Source organism: Danio rerio, chromosome 12, assembly GCF_052040795.2.
Source record: "Danio rerio strain M-AB ecotype USA chromosome 12, GRCz13ab, whole genome shotgun sequence".
NCBI lineage: Eukaryota > Metazoa > Chordata > Actinopteri > Cypriniformes > Danionidae > Danio > Danio rerio.
Window position 1 is genome coordinate 38,894,378 of NC_141032.1, and position 15,636 is coordinate 38,910,013.

Sequence of the window (15,636 nt, forward strand, 5' to 3'; positions counted from 1 at the left end):
TTTTGCAAACAAATTATATAAATTATAATATTCTTATTTGAAATTTTTATGGTAGTTTATAAATTAAGCTAATAAATAACAACTTTGAAGTTGTCTTTATATAGTCTTTGTCTTACTAGATTCATAGCTAATTTGATTCACACCTATTGCTAAGTGAATTTCTTTACTGGAAATAAAGTAGGCCTGGCTACTTTTATTGTATTGCTACAGTATACTGAATGTGCGTAATGTTATGATTTGCAGTCCTATATATGTGGTAAAAAATGGTCTTTTAGTACTAGAGTAATTTTAAGAGTATTTTGGTAATGACAATGTCAGGTTTTATTTGTTTGAAGCAGTCAAGAGGGCGCTATTAGATTGATGTTTCTAACTTTATCTCAAGGATATTTGGAATGCTAATACAAATTGAAAGGTATGATGTCATTGCCTAGTTTGTACAAGATGAAATTGATTCAATAAGTAAAACTTATTTTCATATAGTCAATAATACTTGGAAAAGATCATGTTCATGTAAAGAAATGGAATAAAGCTAAGCCAAACATTTTATAAAAGAGATTAAACAAATGGTACACGGTATAAATAATAATAAAAACAAAGGAAGCATAATTTGGTTAATCAAATGTTATCTATCTATCTATCTATCTATCTATCTATCTATCTATCTATCTATCTATCTATCTATCTATCTATCTATTTATCTATCTATCTATCTATCTATCTATCTATCTATCTATCTATCTATCTATCTATCTATCTATCTATCTATCTATCTATCTATCTATCTATCTATCTATCTTTCTTTCTTTCTTTCTATCTTTCTATCTATTTTTGTTTATCCTGGCAACTGTTTTTTTTTTTTTACTGTTTATAGTTGTTTTTCACTCATTTTATATTTTTATTGTTGTGAGATATGTGTTCAAAGCTTGTACATATTTCACAATAATAAACAATATATATTAAAAATACGGGCGCCCTCATCCCATTCATCGTCATTACAGTAGCTTATACTAGGTTCATAGGACGGTAGATACGCCGTGTATATTTATGACAGGTGTCACCACTAAACGTGCTCTATCATAACGTATTCTACTAACCAACCCGGAGACGACAAACCATTGATGATGATGACGGTTTATTATTATTAGCATTTGCTTTCAACCGAATGGATGTCGCGCAATATCTGCGTTGACAATAATGCCATCAAAAGACCCGCTTATCGAAACACTTAAAGGTAGGTTTCATATCTCATAACATCAAATGTTGCATCTGGCTGATCTGATGTGTTGTTTTATGGGTTTTGATCAGTTCTGGTTACGCAGCTGACGATAGCAAGCTCTCCGCTCCTGCTTTAGCAGCTCTGCCAGGTAGACAGAAGCTAGCATGCTTGTTTTGCGTACTACTCATCCAAGCGGTTTTGAATTAGTCATACGGTGTGCACTCACTGTAGTGTCCACAATTGACGGCGATATTTAATTAGGTTAAAACAGTATTTTCCATATTTTTAGTACATCTGGATGAGCAAATAAGGATTTTTTTCGTTAATATCTAAATATCTAAATAAATATCAAAATATTCTTATAGGTGTTTGTGTATGGACTGTGGAGTGAAGCAACAGATATTTCCCAGACAGTACAGTACGTCTGCCAGACGTACTTTGTTAGAGAGCCTGGAAAACATCTGCTAATATGACTCTATTTTACGAATAACATGTCTAGAACCTGTTTTATTCATTTATTTTCTTAACGGCTTATTAATCCGGGGTCGCCACAGCGGAATGAACCGCCCACTCAGACCTGTTCTATTATTTATTATACTAAACTGACTATTTACATCTGACAGCAGAGATAAACATTGCAGATGAGCAAATTCATATTAAAAGGTAGAAGATGGAAAAGCTGAAGCCAAAATCCACTCATTATCGTAAGCTGGAGCCACAGTATCTAAAAGTATCAAAGTTTGGGGAAAATTTAGCCGATTTTATTTATGCTGCTGACACTATTGATTTAGCCTTTACATTTTAAGGTACATTTGACTCAAGTTTTCCATTTTAGATTCATCCCAGGTTTTTCTTTTTAACAATTTACTTGTGTAGACTGTAAAAAAAGATGGACAACTGATCTATTATAGAAAACTAAAGCTAAATGTTACAGGTATGGTCATTGTCATCTTGTGTCAATGACATAATTTAGAGCTCAATTCTGCAATAACTATGATCAACTGCAGGAAGCTATGGGAATTCTTTTTATTTTTTTCTTATTTTTATGTGTTTATTCATTGCAAAATCTTGTTTAAATATATATATTTTTTTCATTCATTTTTAAGTCCAAAGAGATAAATGGACTATTGTTTGTTTTTTTAATAATATTTTTTTTGCTGTATTTGGTTACTGAGCTGCAATAAACAAGGCTTTAAAATATAAGCAGTTTTCTTGTAATTTTCTAAACTAGTAGTGTTTTAAATATAATAAATGTATAATAATGGTGATAACCGTGAAACCATGATTATTCTTCAGACCATAATTGTACAACCAAAATCTATAATCGTTGGGTGCCTAAATGTTATGCAGTTCAAAACATGACATATGAATGTGTCTAAATGTAGAAGAAGCCTACTTAAGCAATGCACTGCTTTTGTTGTGCTTGGAAATTCAACATTTTAATATGTTTGTAAGAAAAGCCACATTGTACAATGCAGTGATGTTATGTAGGGTCAAAATACAACATATTAACGTTTTAATGTAGAAAAAGTCACCGTGGGTGTCTTAAGAAGCAAAAATACAACATACTGCATGGGCTTTTATATGCTGTTGTGTCATTACTTATATCGCAAGTCATATCTCTCTGGCCCATCATTTGGGATGCTTTTCATGAACTGGCCTCCATGACTAGGCCCACCCGGAATCTGCACGCACAGAATCCTGCAGATTTTTAGCCCATCATTAATTCTGTTTATGTACTTGAGTAAATGTGTGTAAATCTATATTTATTCAGTTTTTTTAATTAATTTCAGTAATATTATTGACTAATGTGAAAATGTTCATCTGATTTATGTACAATGCAGTTTGTACAGTAATATTTTCTGTCTTTTACTAGATATATTACATGACAAACTTGCTTTGTTTACCAAATAAAGTGAATCTAATTGGATTTGCATTTTAAACATTAAATAAAAGTTAAAAATATATTATTTTATTTCATATATGAAATATTAAGGTTTTAGTTATATTAATCCCAAAATAATTCCGCAGAAATCCGCAGACTTTTACCAAAATTCTCGTCCACAGATTCCGTCTGGCCCTACCCATGACAAACTAATTGAATAGCCCTGCCATACACAATAAATGCGCTATATATATATATATATATACATGACTTGCCATATTAACTAAGATAAAAGGTACAAAAGGTTGCTAGAAATTGTTTTCTGTGTACAGTAAGCTGAGCATTGCTACTTTTATGACAGCAGAATTTTGTGAAATCTGTCTGCACCTTCTTATATGTGATGTAAGTGTGTTGTATTAAAAAAAATGTGAGGCTGGAGACCAGTGGAACATGACGCAACACCTAACGACATTAGTCTGACGCATGTGTCCATATACCAAAAATAAAATAAAAAAGTAGCCCATGATATTGTTGGATAAACACACACACACACACAAACACACACACATCTGTGGCAGGCTCCAGAGCAACCACGTATGCTGTTTGTTCTGGGTTACTCATGCAAGGCTTATTCCACCTGCATTACATAATAACCTGTGGATAAAAACAGAAAATTAACCATTAGCCATCATCCACTGTGTTTATTCTCAGTGTGTATTCTGAATTTGAAATCGGAGGGGACCGTGACTGACTCTAACCCACACCTGCCGTCCTGCTGTGAGCTCCTGGAACTGATACTGCGAAAGGGACTCCAGCGTGAGCTCCACACACCAACACATGCTCTCCTGTACACCTGCATGTCATCACCTGTCAGCAAACACAGGACACACACTCAAACAAGAGCTATTATTACACCTGGTACTTACAGGGAGAAAATCCATCTGCATTACAGGATGACATTTATTGCAGTTTACTGATAATAAGGATATGCTTATCGACAACACACACTTGTTGTTTGGATATTAATTTATTTACTTTTTTTATTTTAGAACCTCAAAACGTAAGTGTTTAGAATTGAGTGCTTCAGATTAGTCTTTATTATGTGTATGTATTTTTTATACAAAATGTATTACTTGGATAAGATAGTGAAGGAGTGGCATGGTAGCTCAGTGGTTAGCTCTGTTGTCTCACAGCAAGAAAGTTGCTGGATTGAGTCCCAGCTGGGTCAGTTGGCAATTCTGCGTGGAGTTTGCATGTTCTCCCCGTCTTTGAGTGGGTTTCCTCCGGGTGCTCCGGTTTCCCCCACAGTCCAAAGACATGCGCTTTAGGTGAATTGGATGAACTAAATTGGCTGTAGTATGTGTGTGAATGAGACACGTAAAACATATGCTGGATAAGTTGGCGGTTCATTCCGCTGTGGCAACCCCTGATGAAAAAAGGGACTAAGCCGAAGGAAAATTAATGAATGAAGAGCAAGTGCAAGCAAACTACTACAAATAAATTTTTTTATTGCAAGAAAAGATAATAAATAGGATCCCGAACATTTGAATGGGAGAAAAATATTTAATGCATGCAAATAGCCCCTTTCAGACTATGTATAATACTAGTATTAGTAGTAAAATTACAGAATGGCTTTTCTACTAAACAAAAAAAATCACTATTCACATGTTGGAATAATTATTCAATTCCATGCGTGTGCAATAAAAAAGGTCAGGAGAGGGTTTTCTTCAATGTCAAAAATCTTAGTATTTTTTAAATACAAATGAATAACTCGATTCACAGAATTCTGTTATCCTCAATGCAATGTAAAAGTTACATTCAGTAGTTGTGCAACAACTTTCATTTTCTGACTTGCACTTTTATAGGCAGCTGATTTGAACAGGTGGAGTTTAGTGAAATTTGTCACTTGTCAGCCATTCTCTAGTACTCCATTGGCCGCACCCATACATAAGTCCTCCTTTTCTATGAATTCTCTGCACATCATCAAAACCATAAGACTTTCTCAACTGCACATATTGTGTGTTTAGTTAACCCAAGGAAGTTTAGCTGCAGAGTTCAAGAGGCTTTTGCATTTCTATCAGCATCATCTACCTCTGTGAAAATGCTTCATTAATATGCAAAGCATATCACACCTAACAAAAGTTCAGTTTATTTATCACCATTAAGCAATACAAATACAATTGTTTAATGAAAAGAAAAAGAGACATAAAAATGTATGTATGTATATATATATATATATATATATATATATATATATATATATATATATATATATATATATATATATATATATATATATATATATATATATATATATATATATACATACTCCTTTTTCCACAATACACACACAGCAGAACTCCAGTAATGTACTTGTTATGTAACCTCGAATTCCTGAAAATTGCCAAAACGAATTTTTGTGTCATTTTTAAAAAGGTTCTGTTACTCATGATCTCTTCACTCTCCTTTCCAGGTAATTTTCCAGAAAATTCTGTTTTTGTAAAAATGGGCTGTTAACGTTGTATTTATTATATAATGAACAATGCTGCATATCTTTACTTTTTTAGAACCTGTTCTCAGCTTGGCACACAGAGATTACTGGCATTGTTTTGAACAGCTTCTACAACACGACACATGTGGCAGGTGAGTCATTATGCACTCATTGCTTCTCATTTTAAGTGTTAATTATTTCACCTCTTAAATAAGGTTTCAAGTGTGAAGTGCTGAAAGCCTATTATTATTGTTAAAGTAACACACCACTTTTTTTTTTTTTTTTGAAAATAAGTTTATTTTACAACTCCCCAATAGTTTATGAGTAGATTTTTTTATAATATTTAAATGCATTCAGCAGATCTCCGAGTCTGGCGGGAACACTTTTGGCTCAGCTTAGCATAAATCATTGAATCTGATTTGATCAGGTGTGGGCAAACTTGATCCTGAAGGGCCAGTGTCCTGCATAGTTTAGCTCCAACCCTATTCAAACAGACCTCTTTATAGAGTCCAAGTGATCTTGAAGACACTGATTAGTTTGTTCAGGTGTTTGACTAGTGTTGGAACAAAACTCTGCAGGGACACCGGCCCTCGAGGATCAAGTTTGCCCATTCCTGGATTAAACCATTAGCATCTCGCTCAAAATTGATCAAAGAGAAAATTGACCAAAGACCAAAGAGTCCCTATTTAAACCTTGACTCTTCTATAGTTACATCATTGCTATTTTTTGAGCTAATATGGCGAGGAGCTATACTCTAATTCCCATGTAATAATCAAGGAACTTTGCGACTGTATCATGGCTGTAGAATGTTGCAAAAGTGAAGTGGTTTATTAAAAAGCATATTTTAGGTTAAAAAGCTATTTCAAAAAGGTAGAATCGATTGTGAATATACCACATAATACCAAAAAATACCATATTAAAATGTTTTACGATGCACAAGGGTACAAATTTTGAAGAAAAAGTGTGATTCATTTGGTCATTGGCTTTTATCCAATATGCAACACACTGTAAAAAATTCAGGGTTCACATAATTCCTTCATGTTGTCCCAACACAAATCTATCAAGTTAACTTACAAAGTTAAGTGGGTTGAACATAAAACAATGAAATTGTCCAAAAAAAAAAAAAAAAAACCTTAAGAATTGTGTTTCAAGTGGTTAGTGCTACGACACATGGTATTCTGGTGTTTATGGTGACCTGAATTCGATTACTGCCTTGAGGTCCTATGCCGATGGAGGGAAAGCACGTGCACATTTTAACAGAACTGTAAGTACATATTTGGAGATGTACCATATGGACGTCGATGCGATCAAACAAAAGATCTAAACCCAACTCATTTATTCGACTCTGAGTCAAATATTTCGCTAAAGAATAAATAGTTTTAAACAAGGTGCACTTTTAGATTTAAACCTCAGCTGGCTGTTTTCATTCGCTTAGAGCTGTGTTACACACTGTATGGAAGGTCATTTTTAAAAACCCATAATAGGGGCTCTTTAAACAAGCAGAAAAGTGACTTTTGCGTGCAAGACCATGTTTTATGTGCGTTTCACATGTGACGATCAGCTGTTTATTCTGTAACGGGACCAAAATAGCAGTATGTGGTGAACAACAGTGCATCCAAATGCAGTTTATGTTCTGTCTGTTCATGAAGGTTGAGTTCGATCTCTCTGGCCGTGCAACAGAGCACAGCCTGCAGCAAACTCATTACATCTCAAGGCCGAGGACGCTTCTTCATACGGCTCATGCTGAGGAGGAGAACACTGGGAAGTGTAGTGAAACATCTTCTCCACACAAACAGAGTAATCGAGGTTAGTGGACACATACTGATTGATGATTTAATCCTTTCTTTGACAAATAAACCCCATGATTTCTTTTCCCCACAGTGGTACTGCCCTAACATTTCTATTCTGAGAAATGAGGAGCTTTTAGGTGAGCTCTATTAAACGATCTAAGTTTTCTTGTTGAGAAATGTTATGCCATAATTATTAAGACCTCCAATGTCTCCAAACAGAACCATTTCTGTCGCTGTCTATGGTGTTGTCGGAAATGGACTTCAAGATCAATGTTGAGGTACAGTATGAACTGCTAAGCCTCTGCATTTACGATATGCTTTATTGTTCTGTGTTAACTTTTCAAACAATTCCTCTATGATATTTTAATCTCAGAACTGCAGCTTCCTTGATGAAAGCTGGCTGCTTCCGGTACAATCTCAATATCTGGACATTAATTCATTTACCTGTGTGTGCATGACGAGGTAGTGCTGAACTGCATGTTGCAAACCTTGCTTGTGTTTTAGGTGTGTCAGATCTATGAAGTTGTTCCCTGTCGGGAGCTGGGAATAGCGCTCAGGTTAGCATGTTGGCTCGTATTTCTGATTCTGAATGCTGCATTTATCCATGACATTTTGGCTAGTTTTGTATAGTTGATTTTTGCTCATTGTTTTGATTCACTTTTTGCTCTCTGTGCATTATTTTAACATACATACTTTAACTACTGTAGGTTAGTTCTGAAAATGTAGCCCTAGATACATTTCTGGAGATCGCAAATTTTGTATCCAGAAGTACATACTGCTGCATTTTGTCTTTAAAACGTACGCTAGAGGGCGGTATTATGCCCATCTTTTTCGCGCTTATCAGCTGACCACTTCGGTTTCAGAAAGATTGTAAGACCAAAACAGGAGCCACAAAATAAAACAAACAAGTAAATGGCAGGGAGATAATGGGTAAAATCTGAAAACATGGTAAAAAATCAGACGAGGGCTTTTCTTTTTCTAGATTGCCTTTTAAAACTGTCGGTTGGGTTTAGGGAAGTGGATGTGCAGGTCAAGCTGTGCTTTTAAAAGCACTATTGGAGGAGGGTTGGTTCAATTAGTCAGTCAGTCAGTTAGTCAGTCGACAGCGGCCTCTTTTGGACTTACGTGAGAACAGCAGACGCGAATGGCACTCGTGAGAGAAATTTAAGATCTGAAAAAGCGTACACAGTAGCCTCTGGTGGATTCGTGAAAACTGCAGAAAAAAATGTAGCTCCTGGGAAGTATTTGGTACGCTCCAGAAATGTATATAGGGGTACATTTTCAGAATGAGCCTGGGTTGAAAAATTTAGTTGCTTCCCATATGACACATACACTATGAACTTATACACTTAACTGTAGAGTGTATGAGTTTTCTGTTGTCCCAAATGCAACACTTACGTTATTTTTTCGTAGCAGAAGTGGTTAGTGCGTCGACACATGCACTCCGGTGCTCGCAGCGACCCGGGTTCGATTCCGCCTTATGGTCCTATGCCGATCCTTCCCCTCTCTCTCCTCCCTGTGCTCTCCTCTCAATTCTCTCTACTGTCCTATCAAAAATAAAGGTGAAACCCCTGAGAAAAAAAATAAAAAAGTACAACCACTTACTGTGATTGAACATGTACACATGAACATCACCTACAGTAGATACCATATAACAGCAGGTTTACTGTGTTTATATATAACTTTTACTGTTAAAAGCTATTAGTTACTAGGTAATTAAAGTTATTAATAACTAATTAAGCTATGGTAACTAATAACCTTTCTGAATTTTCTGAATTTGATTGTAATGCAATATTGTGCACCTTTGTGAAGCTGCTTTAAAACAATTATTATTGTGAAAAGCGTTTTACAAATAATCTTGAATTTAATTGATCATTAGAATGTTGCTTTTAAAATCCAAAATAAATAATCAAACCCTAGCAACTATTCCTATTCTGTTACATGAGCAAATCTGCAACAGTTTAGTGTAAGTGTTTAATATCACACACTTCTGCATGTCGGTATTTAAAGTACACTTCTTAGGATTTTCATTGTGAATGCACAACTTACCCTATTTATACTACAAAATGGTGTAGGACAGTGCATAAGTATGCAATTTGGGACATACTTTTGTGCTAAAAAGCACAGGCTACTATAAAGTTGATGTTCTACAATGAAAATCAAATACCTCTAGTTAGTATGAGCATTCATATCCCATATTTGTGTGCTTTCTAAAGGTACCTAGATGGACGTGTGTTTGTGTTGGATCTGCTTCAGGGTAGTCAAGCTCAAGTGGATATGTTCGCGGAGCCTGGTGACATCATTGATGAAATAAATGGGATTTCATTGAGGAATGCTAGCAATGGGCAGGTAAGAAGAAATCTTACAATCAAATACATACATTACATGTGAATGATATTATAAGCTGCATATCTTTTTAGATAAAAAAAATAAAACCATTACAGTACCATCAAAGTCATTAATATGATTCATACAATATTTGGGCTATAATCCATAAAGTAAACACAGAGCCTGGTCTTAATTATGAGTTAACCAGTCATGTATTTCATTTGTTTGAAATTTATTTTATGAAATATATCTTCCAATGACAAAGTTCTCTCTGCTGATTTATGGCAGAATTTTACTACATATTTTAATACATTTACACAACAATTATATATATTTATTTTGTGTTTTTGAAAACAGCATTGTCAAAAAATGATCCAGGTTTACACATCACTCAAAATGACTAAAAACACATGCATGCCAGGCCAGTAGTTGGCAGTGGTCAGAATTTTAAGTTTATGAACAAAAGTGCCATTCTCATTGGTTAACCAGTTTTAAATAGCAGTTTTTAATATGCCCAATGCGGTTTTTAAAAATAACACTTTTATTCCTGGACTTTTGCGCATGGGTGCGCTGCGCACGCTCTCAATCGCATGCTTTGTTGCATTAAAAGTTGGCGAAAAGGACAAATGAAAATGCTGTTGTGTATATTGCATGAAAGGTTTTCCATGCTATGTATTGTAAACACTCTACTCTGCATAAGTCTCACTTATTTCTTACAGTGGTCACATTTAACACCACTTAATGATTTTTTATAGCAAAATGCTGCCATTCTATAGCAATAAACATAGTTTGTGAAGCAGACATGAGGGCAAAATTTAAACACAGATTTTGCAACGACTCAACAAGTTGTTGTCCAATCCACTTGTTAAGTCATGACATATGGAGTACTGCTTCCGGGTCCAAGCCAATGCTCAGTTGAATTGAGAAAATATTCGTTTATGACCATTTTTATAGTCATATAACACATTAAAATGATTTTTAAAAAATAAGTCATGGTGTACAAAACAGTCTCTGGACTTACTGCCTCACAGGCATCAATATTCTAGAAAAATTTATCACTTTCTAGCCATCTGATATTAAGCATGGTTATACACTACCTGGCAGAAGTCTTGTCTTCGATCCCAGTTGTAAGAGCAACAAATAATCGCTTGACTTCTAGTTGATCATTTGGAAAAGTGGCAGAAGGTAGATTTTACTGATAAATCATGTTGAACTGCATCCTAATCATCACAAATACTGCAGAAGACCTATTGGAACTCGCATGGACTCAAGATCCTCAGAGAAATCTGTCAAGTTTGGTGAAGGAAAAATCATGGTTGGGTGTTACATTCACTATGGGGGCTTGGGAGAGATCTGCAGAGTGGATGGCAACATCAACAGCCTGAGCTATCAAGACATTTGTGCTGCCCATTACATCACAAACCACAGCAGAGAGCAAATTCTTCAGCAGGATAGCGCTCCTTCTCATACTACAGCCTCCACATCACAGTTCCTGAAAGAAGGACAAAGTGCTTCAGGATTGGCCAGCCCATTCACCAGATATGAAATTTATCGAGCATGTCTGGAGTAAAATGAAGGAGGCATTGAAGATGAATTCAAATAATCTTGATGAACTCTGGGAGTCCTGCAAGAACGCTTTCTTTGCCATTCCAGATGACTTTATTATTAAGTTATTGGAGTCATTGCAGAGATGTATGGATGCAGTCCTCCAAGCTCATGGGAGTCATACACAATATTCCTTATTTTTACACTGCACCATGACTTTGCAGAACTCAGTCCCCTCATTTTATTGTTCCTTTTTTCAGTAATTTGTTTCTCTCAGATGTACATCACAATATGAAAGACAAGATAAAAGAATCTTCTGACAAAAACGAAATGTGAAATATGTATAGAAAAATACATAACCAAAAATCTAACAGGCCACACACTTCTCCCCTCCAAAGGCAGGTGTGGTTCTGTCTAAACTCAAGGGTCAGCCGCTCTCCATTCACTTCATACGCTGGAGAGGAGAAGATGGCTCCATCTATCAGCCGCTGGTCAAACACTTACGGCAGCTCAAACAAGAAAAACCCTCGCTTCAGTTTGGCCCCAAACCAGCCTCTCAGCAGGACAAAACCACAGCAGCTCAGAAGAAAAGCCAGACGCAGTGTGTAAAAGACGGCAGGTACTCTCAATAAAGATGTTTACAATGGATTAGTCTCAAATGCCATAAACAGCCCGGCCTGTCACTGTTTGATCGGCTTTCATTAACAGGATCCTGTATGCCGTGGACCTCTTAGGAAAAGCAAACATAGGAATGGTACAGTAGCTGTGTAAACATCTCTCCCTCTCTCTTTCTTTATGGTGCTCTTGCTTATCTGTAATCCATGCATGTGTATTTTTAAGTCTACGTATTGACTATGCATGTTACTTTTTGTTTCATTTTAAGTATGGAGGTAAGGAGGTTCTGCAGCATGCCATTCCTGTGGTCCTGGAGAGTAAACAGACAAGAAAGGTATATCTGCAATTGAGCAAGTGAGTTTTATGTAGAGAGATGAAGATGTTTAATTTTTCATGCTTCTGATTTTGTTGTAAAGGAAGTTCTGCTGGATGTAAAGGAGACTCATCTTACCTGCATAGATAAGTCTACTAAGCAGGTTTGTATTACTCTGAAGTAATGTGTGAACAGAGATTGCTTTAAGAAACTTTTTGTTCTCTTTACCAGGAGCTGTTTCAACACCACTTCCCTGAGATATCATGCGTTGGGAGATTCGGAAGCCAACCGGATTTAACCATTTTTGCTTTTTGTGTATTGTAAGTATTTTAAGAAGCATTAAGTAGCAGGTGTACAGAAGCATGTTTCTGCAACAGGATTAAAATTAATGTAAAAAGTTAACTGTGACCTTTTAACTCACAGTTTACACTTTATATTTTAGAGATTACATTTTGCAATTCTGACTTTTTTTCTTTGAATTCTGAATTTATTTGGATTGAACATCACAAAATGCTTTTTATATTTGTTTATTTCATGCTGGAAGTATTTTGTATAGATATCTATTTGCAGTGGTGTGAAGTAACTAATTATAATTACTCAAACTACTGTAATTTAGTTGTTTTTCTTAGGAATTGTAATTTACTGAGTTTTATAAACGTGTACTTTTACTTTCCCTTGAGTACATTTTTAGTGCTGTATCGGTACTTTTACTCCACTGCTTTCCTTTAACCTGTCCAAGAAGATGTCCAAAATCTTTACACGCATTGACTCAGAGACTGTTTAGATGCATGTCACCAATGAGAAGATGACGTTTACTGTATGACGTTTATTGTATGATGACCGAAATGGCCTTAAACACCAAGCAGGCACAAGACGTTGTACCCTAATGTCGTGGGGATGTTGCTTTTTTTTTTGGAAATGAAAATCGGGTTTATGTCAGAACTCAACGTCTGGCCGATGTCAATGTCCAACATCCAACCTAAAACCAACCACAAATCAATGTCTGATGATGTTAGAGCTTGGCGTTGTGTGGAAGTTACCGCTACAATGTTTATAAGACGTTGGATTTTGGTTGCCATACCTCATGAATAAATGTCAGTATCTGACTTCAATGTGATGTTGGTTTAAGATGTTGGCTCGACGTTGGATTTTGGTCACTTTCTAATAACCTAAAATCAACATCATTTTATTGTGCATCAAAACAACCTTGTCCTTAGATGCTGGTTAGACATTGAATTTTGGTCACCTGACATCACAACCTAAATCTAACCCAATACTAATGACAGAGGCTGTTTCTCAATTCCAAGAACGCAGAGAACAGACTTGTGTTCTTGTGGAGACCGGTCTTGCCAGGTGTCCTCGGAAGAACGAACTCAGGAGACCGCGAGGGCAGAGAACGCGTCCTTTGAGAAATGGGATGCTGCGTTCTTCTTGATGGTCACATGACCTTCACGCTTTTTAAATATTAAATTATTTAAACATTACAGCCTTCATACAACGATTTATTGTTTCCCCCCTCTTCAAAATATATACTTTGCATAAAAACATTATAAATATACTCTGCACAATATAAATAAAACAGATTTTAATACGAATTTCAGCAAACAAACACCCTTAATGTGTTTATTCCTTTATTAAGATGTCCATGGTAATGTTTACTTTCACTGTTTCATTTAGGGAAACTCCTGAGGTAAATAAGTGATATCTCTAAACTTTAATAATAAATCTAAATAAAATGATGCGCTTCCCACCTCCAGTCGCAATGACTTCTGGGACTTCCAGAGCGAGTTCGGTGCTCAAGTCTGCATCAGTGCGTCCTCGATATCAAGATCACATCCGGGAAGTTTCACGCGACCTCCGTACTTGCGGTCTTGAGTATTGGAACTGAACTTAGGCAGCTGATGATGACGTTTCACGAGAACACTAGGACGCAAGACCGCTGAAGAACGCATATTGAGAAACAGCCATTGTTTGCCTGCTGCGCAATAATTAGATTCACTACAGAATGTTACGTTTACACACACATGTACAAATTACATAAAAATGCATCAGCTTTTTACAGCGTAATACTCACTACTCACTACTCTTGAGTACTTTTTAAAGGTCTACGTTTTGCTCCTACTTTGAGTAATATTTACAACAGATACTTTTACTCTACTTGCACTACATTTTTAGGCAAGTAATGGTACTTTTACTTAAGTATGATTTTTGTGTACTCTTACACCACTAGTAATGCGTTACCCCCAACACTGTTATAATATAAATATATGTGGAAATATAAGACTATCGACTTTATACATCTTCCGATGTAAGACTAAAGTTTAAATCAATCCACCAGAGAGCATTTTTTTTTTATTAGTCTTTCACACGTTGGCAGTAAAAAAAATCAAACAATACATTGAAATTCATACAAATCAAGCCTTTAAAATGAGATACATGCTTACACGAAGCTTTCCGTCATGAAATATCAGATGCTTCTATTTTAACTCTGATTATTACAGGCGTTCTGTATTTGATCTGGTGTTGGAGTTTGAGTAAATGTCAGGCAGGTTATTATGAGACTGGGTTATCTGCATTTCATTTGCTTATCAGTGACATTTCCTTCCAGGCTTTTGTGTTTTCAAACTTGGACTTTATTCAGTACTCAAATGTTTGATTGGTTTCAGAGATGCACCACAAGCAGACAAACCGTCGGGCTTCTGTTGTGTGGTCCTACAGGCCGCTAGCTGTAGTGAGTGTGAAGAGATTGTAAACCGTATAGGTGAGTGAGTTCATCCAATAAAAGGATTATGTGGAATTAATTTAATTTGATTTACATTTGTACATTTTTGTGCCTACAGCTGCTGGGTTTAAGCATACAGAATGGTTTGTCTGAAAATCTCAAAACCTTGAGTGAACTGGACATCTTCAAATGTGCACAGTGTGTTTACTATTTAATGTATTGTTACATATAACAATATAATATATAAATATATCTATAGTTTATTGTTTTGTATCTGTATGTATGATAGTTTGTAATATCTTACTGTAATATTCTGTATATGTGCAATATTGAAATACAGAATTGTGGTTTTGTTACAAAATCTGATGCCTTTAATATCGTCTATTCTTTTGTAAATTTGATCTTTTTGATTTTATGCTTAGTACTTTATTGTAAATTAAAAAAAATAACTAAAACACGAATTTAAATCAACTGTTAATTAACCGTTTGCCTTTTTTATTATGCTGTTTAAGTACAAATGAATTTTTAAAGATATACTTAACATTTTTAAAAACATAATTATTTATACATTTCTAATCAAACAAGTATGCATTATATTATATTAATATTATATTATTATGTAATACTTTTCGTAAAGAAATAAATTACGATGATTGATGCAGTTTATCTACGACTTTAAATTTGAATTATATCTCGCTCTTAATTTGGATATTACATCTATTCCTTATGTC

At 35.3% G+C, this 15,636-nt stretch overlaps 1 protein-coding gene across 2 annotated transcripts; it reads left to right on the top strand.

Moving 5' to 3' along the window:
• The first annotated feature begins 936 nt into the window (after positions 1–936).
• On the top strand, positions 937–15,562 carry si:ch211-250n8.1. Of its 2 annotated transcripts, XM_087276809.1 has the most exons (16): positions 937–1,231; positions 3,813–3,917; positions 5,669–5,744; positions 7,242–7,398; positions 7,474–7,519; positions 7,602–7,660; positions 7,756–7,791; positions 7,887–7,939; positions 9,599–9,731; positions 11,654–11,874; positions 11,964–12,009; positions 12,139–12,204; positions 12,287–12,346; positions 12,415–12,503; positions 14,850–14,944; positions 15,024–15,562. In XM_087276809.1, the coding sequence occupies exons 1-16, from the start codon at positions 1,195–1,197 to the stop codon at positions 15,056–15,058; spliced, it is 1,314 nt and encodes a 437-aa protein (XP_087132935.1). In that variant the 5' UTR covers positions 937–1,194; the 3' UTR covers positions 15,059–15,562. The 2 variants fall into 2 exon arrangements, with proteins under 2 accessions (XP_087132935.1, XP_087132936.1); XM_087276810.1 differs by lacking the exon at positions 3,813–3,917 and having other exon boundaries at positions 1,026–1,231; positions 15,024–15,375.
• Positions 15,563–15,636: the final 74 nt, after the last annotated feature.

Coding starts and splice junctions, on each gene's coding strand:
- si:ch211-250n8.1 (XM_087276809.1), top strand. CDS start 1,195: ATGCCATCAAAAGACCCGCTTATCGAAACACTTAAAG. Junction 9,732..11,653: donor GGAATGCTAGCAATGGGCAG/GTAAGAAGAAAT, acceptor TCCCCTCCAAAG/GCAGGTGTGGTTCTGTCTAA. Junction 12,205..12,286: donor AGAGTAAACAGACAAGAAAG/GTATATCTGCAA, acceptor TTTGTTGTAAAG/GAAGTTCTGCTGGATGTAAA.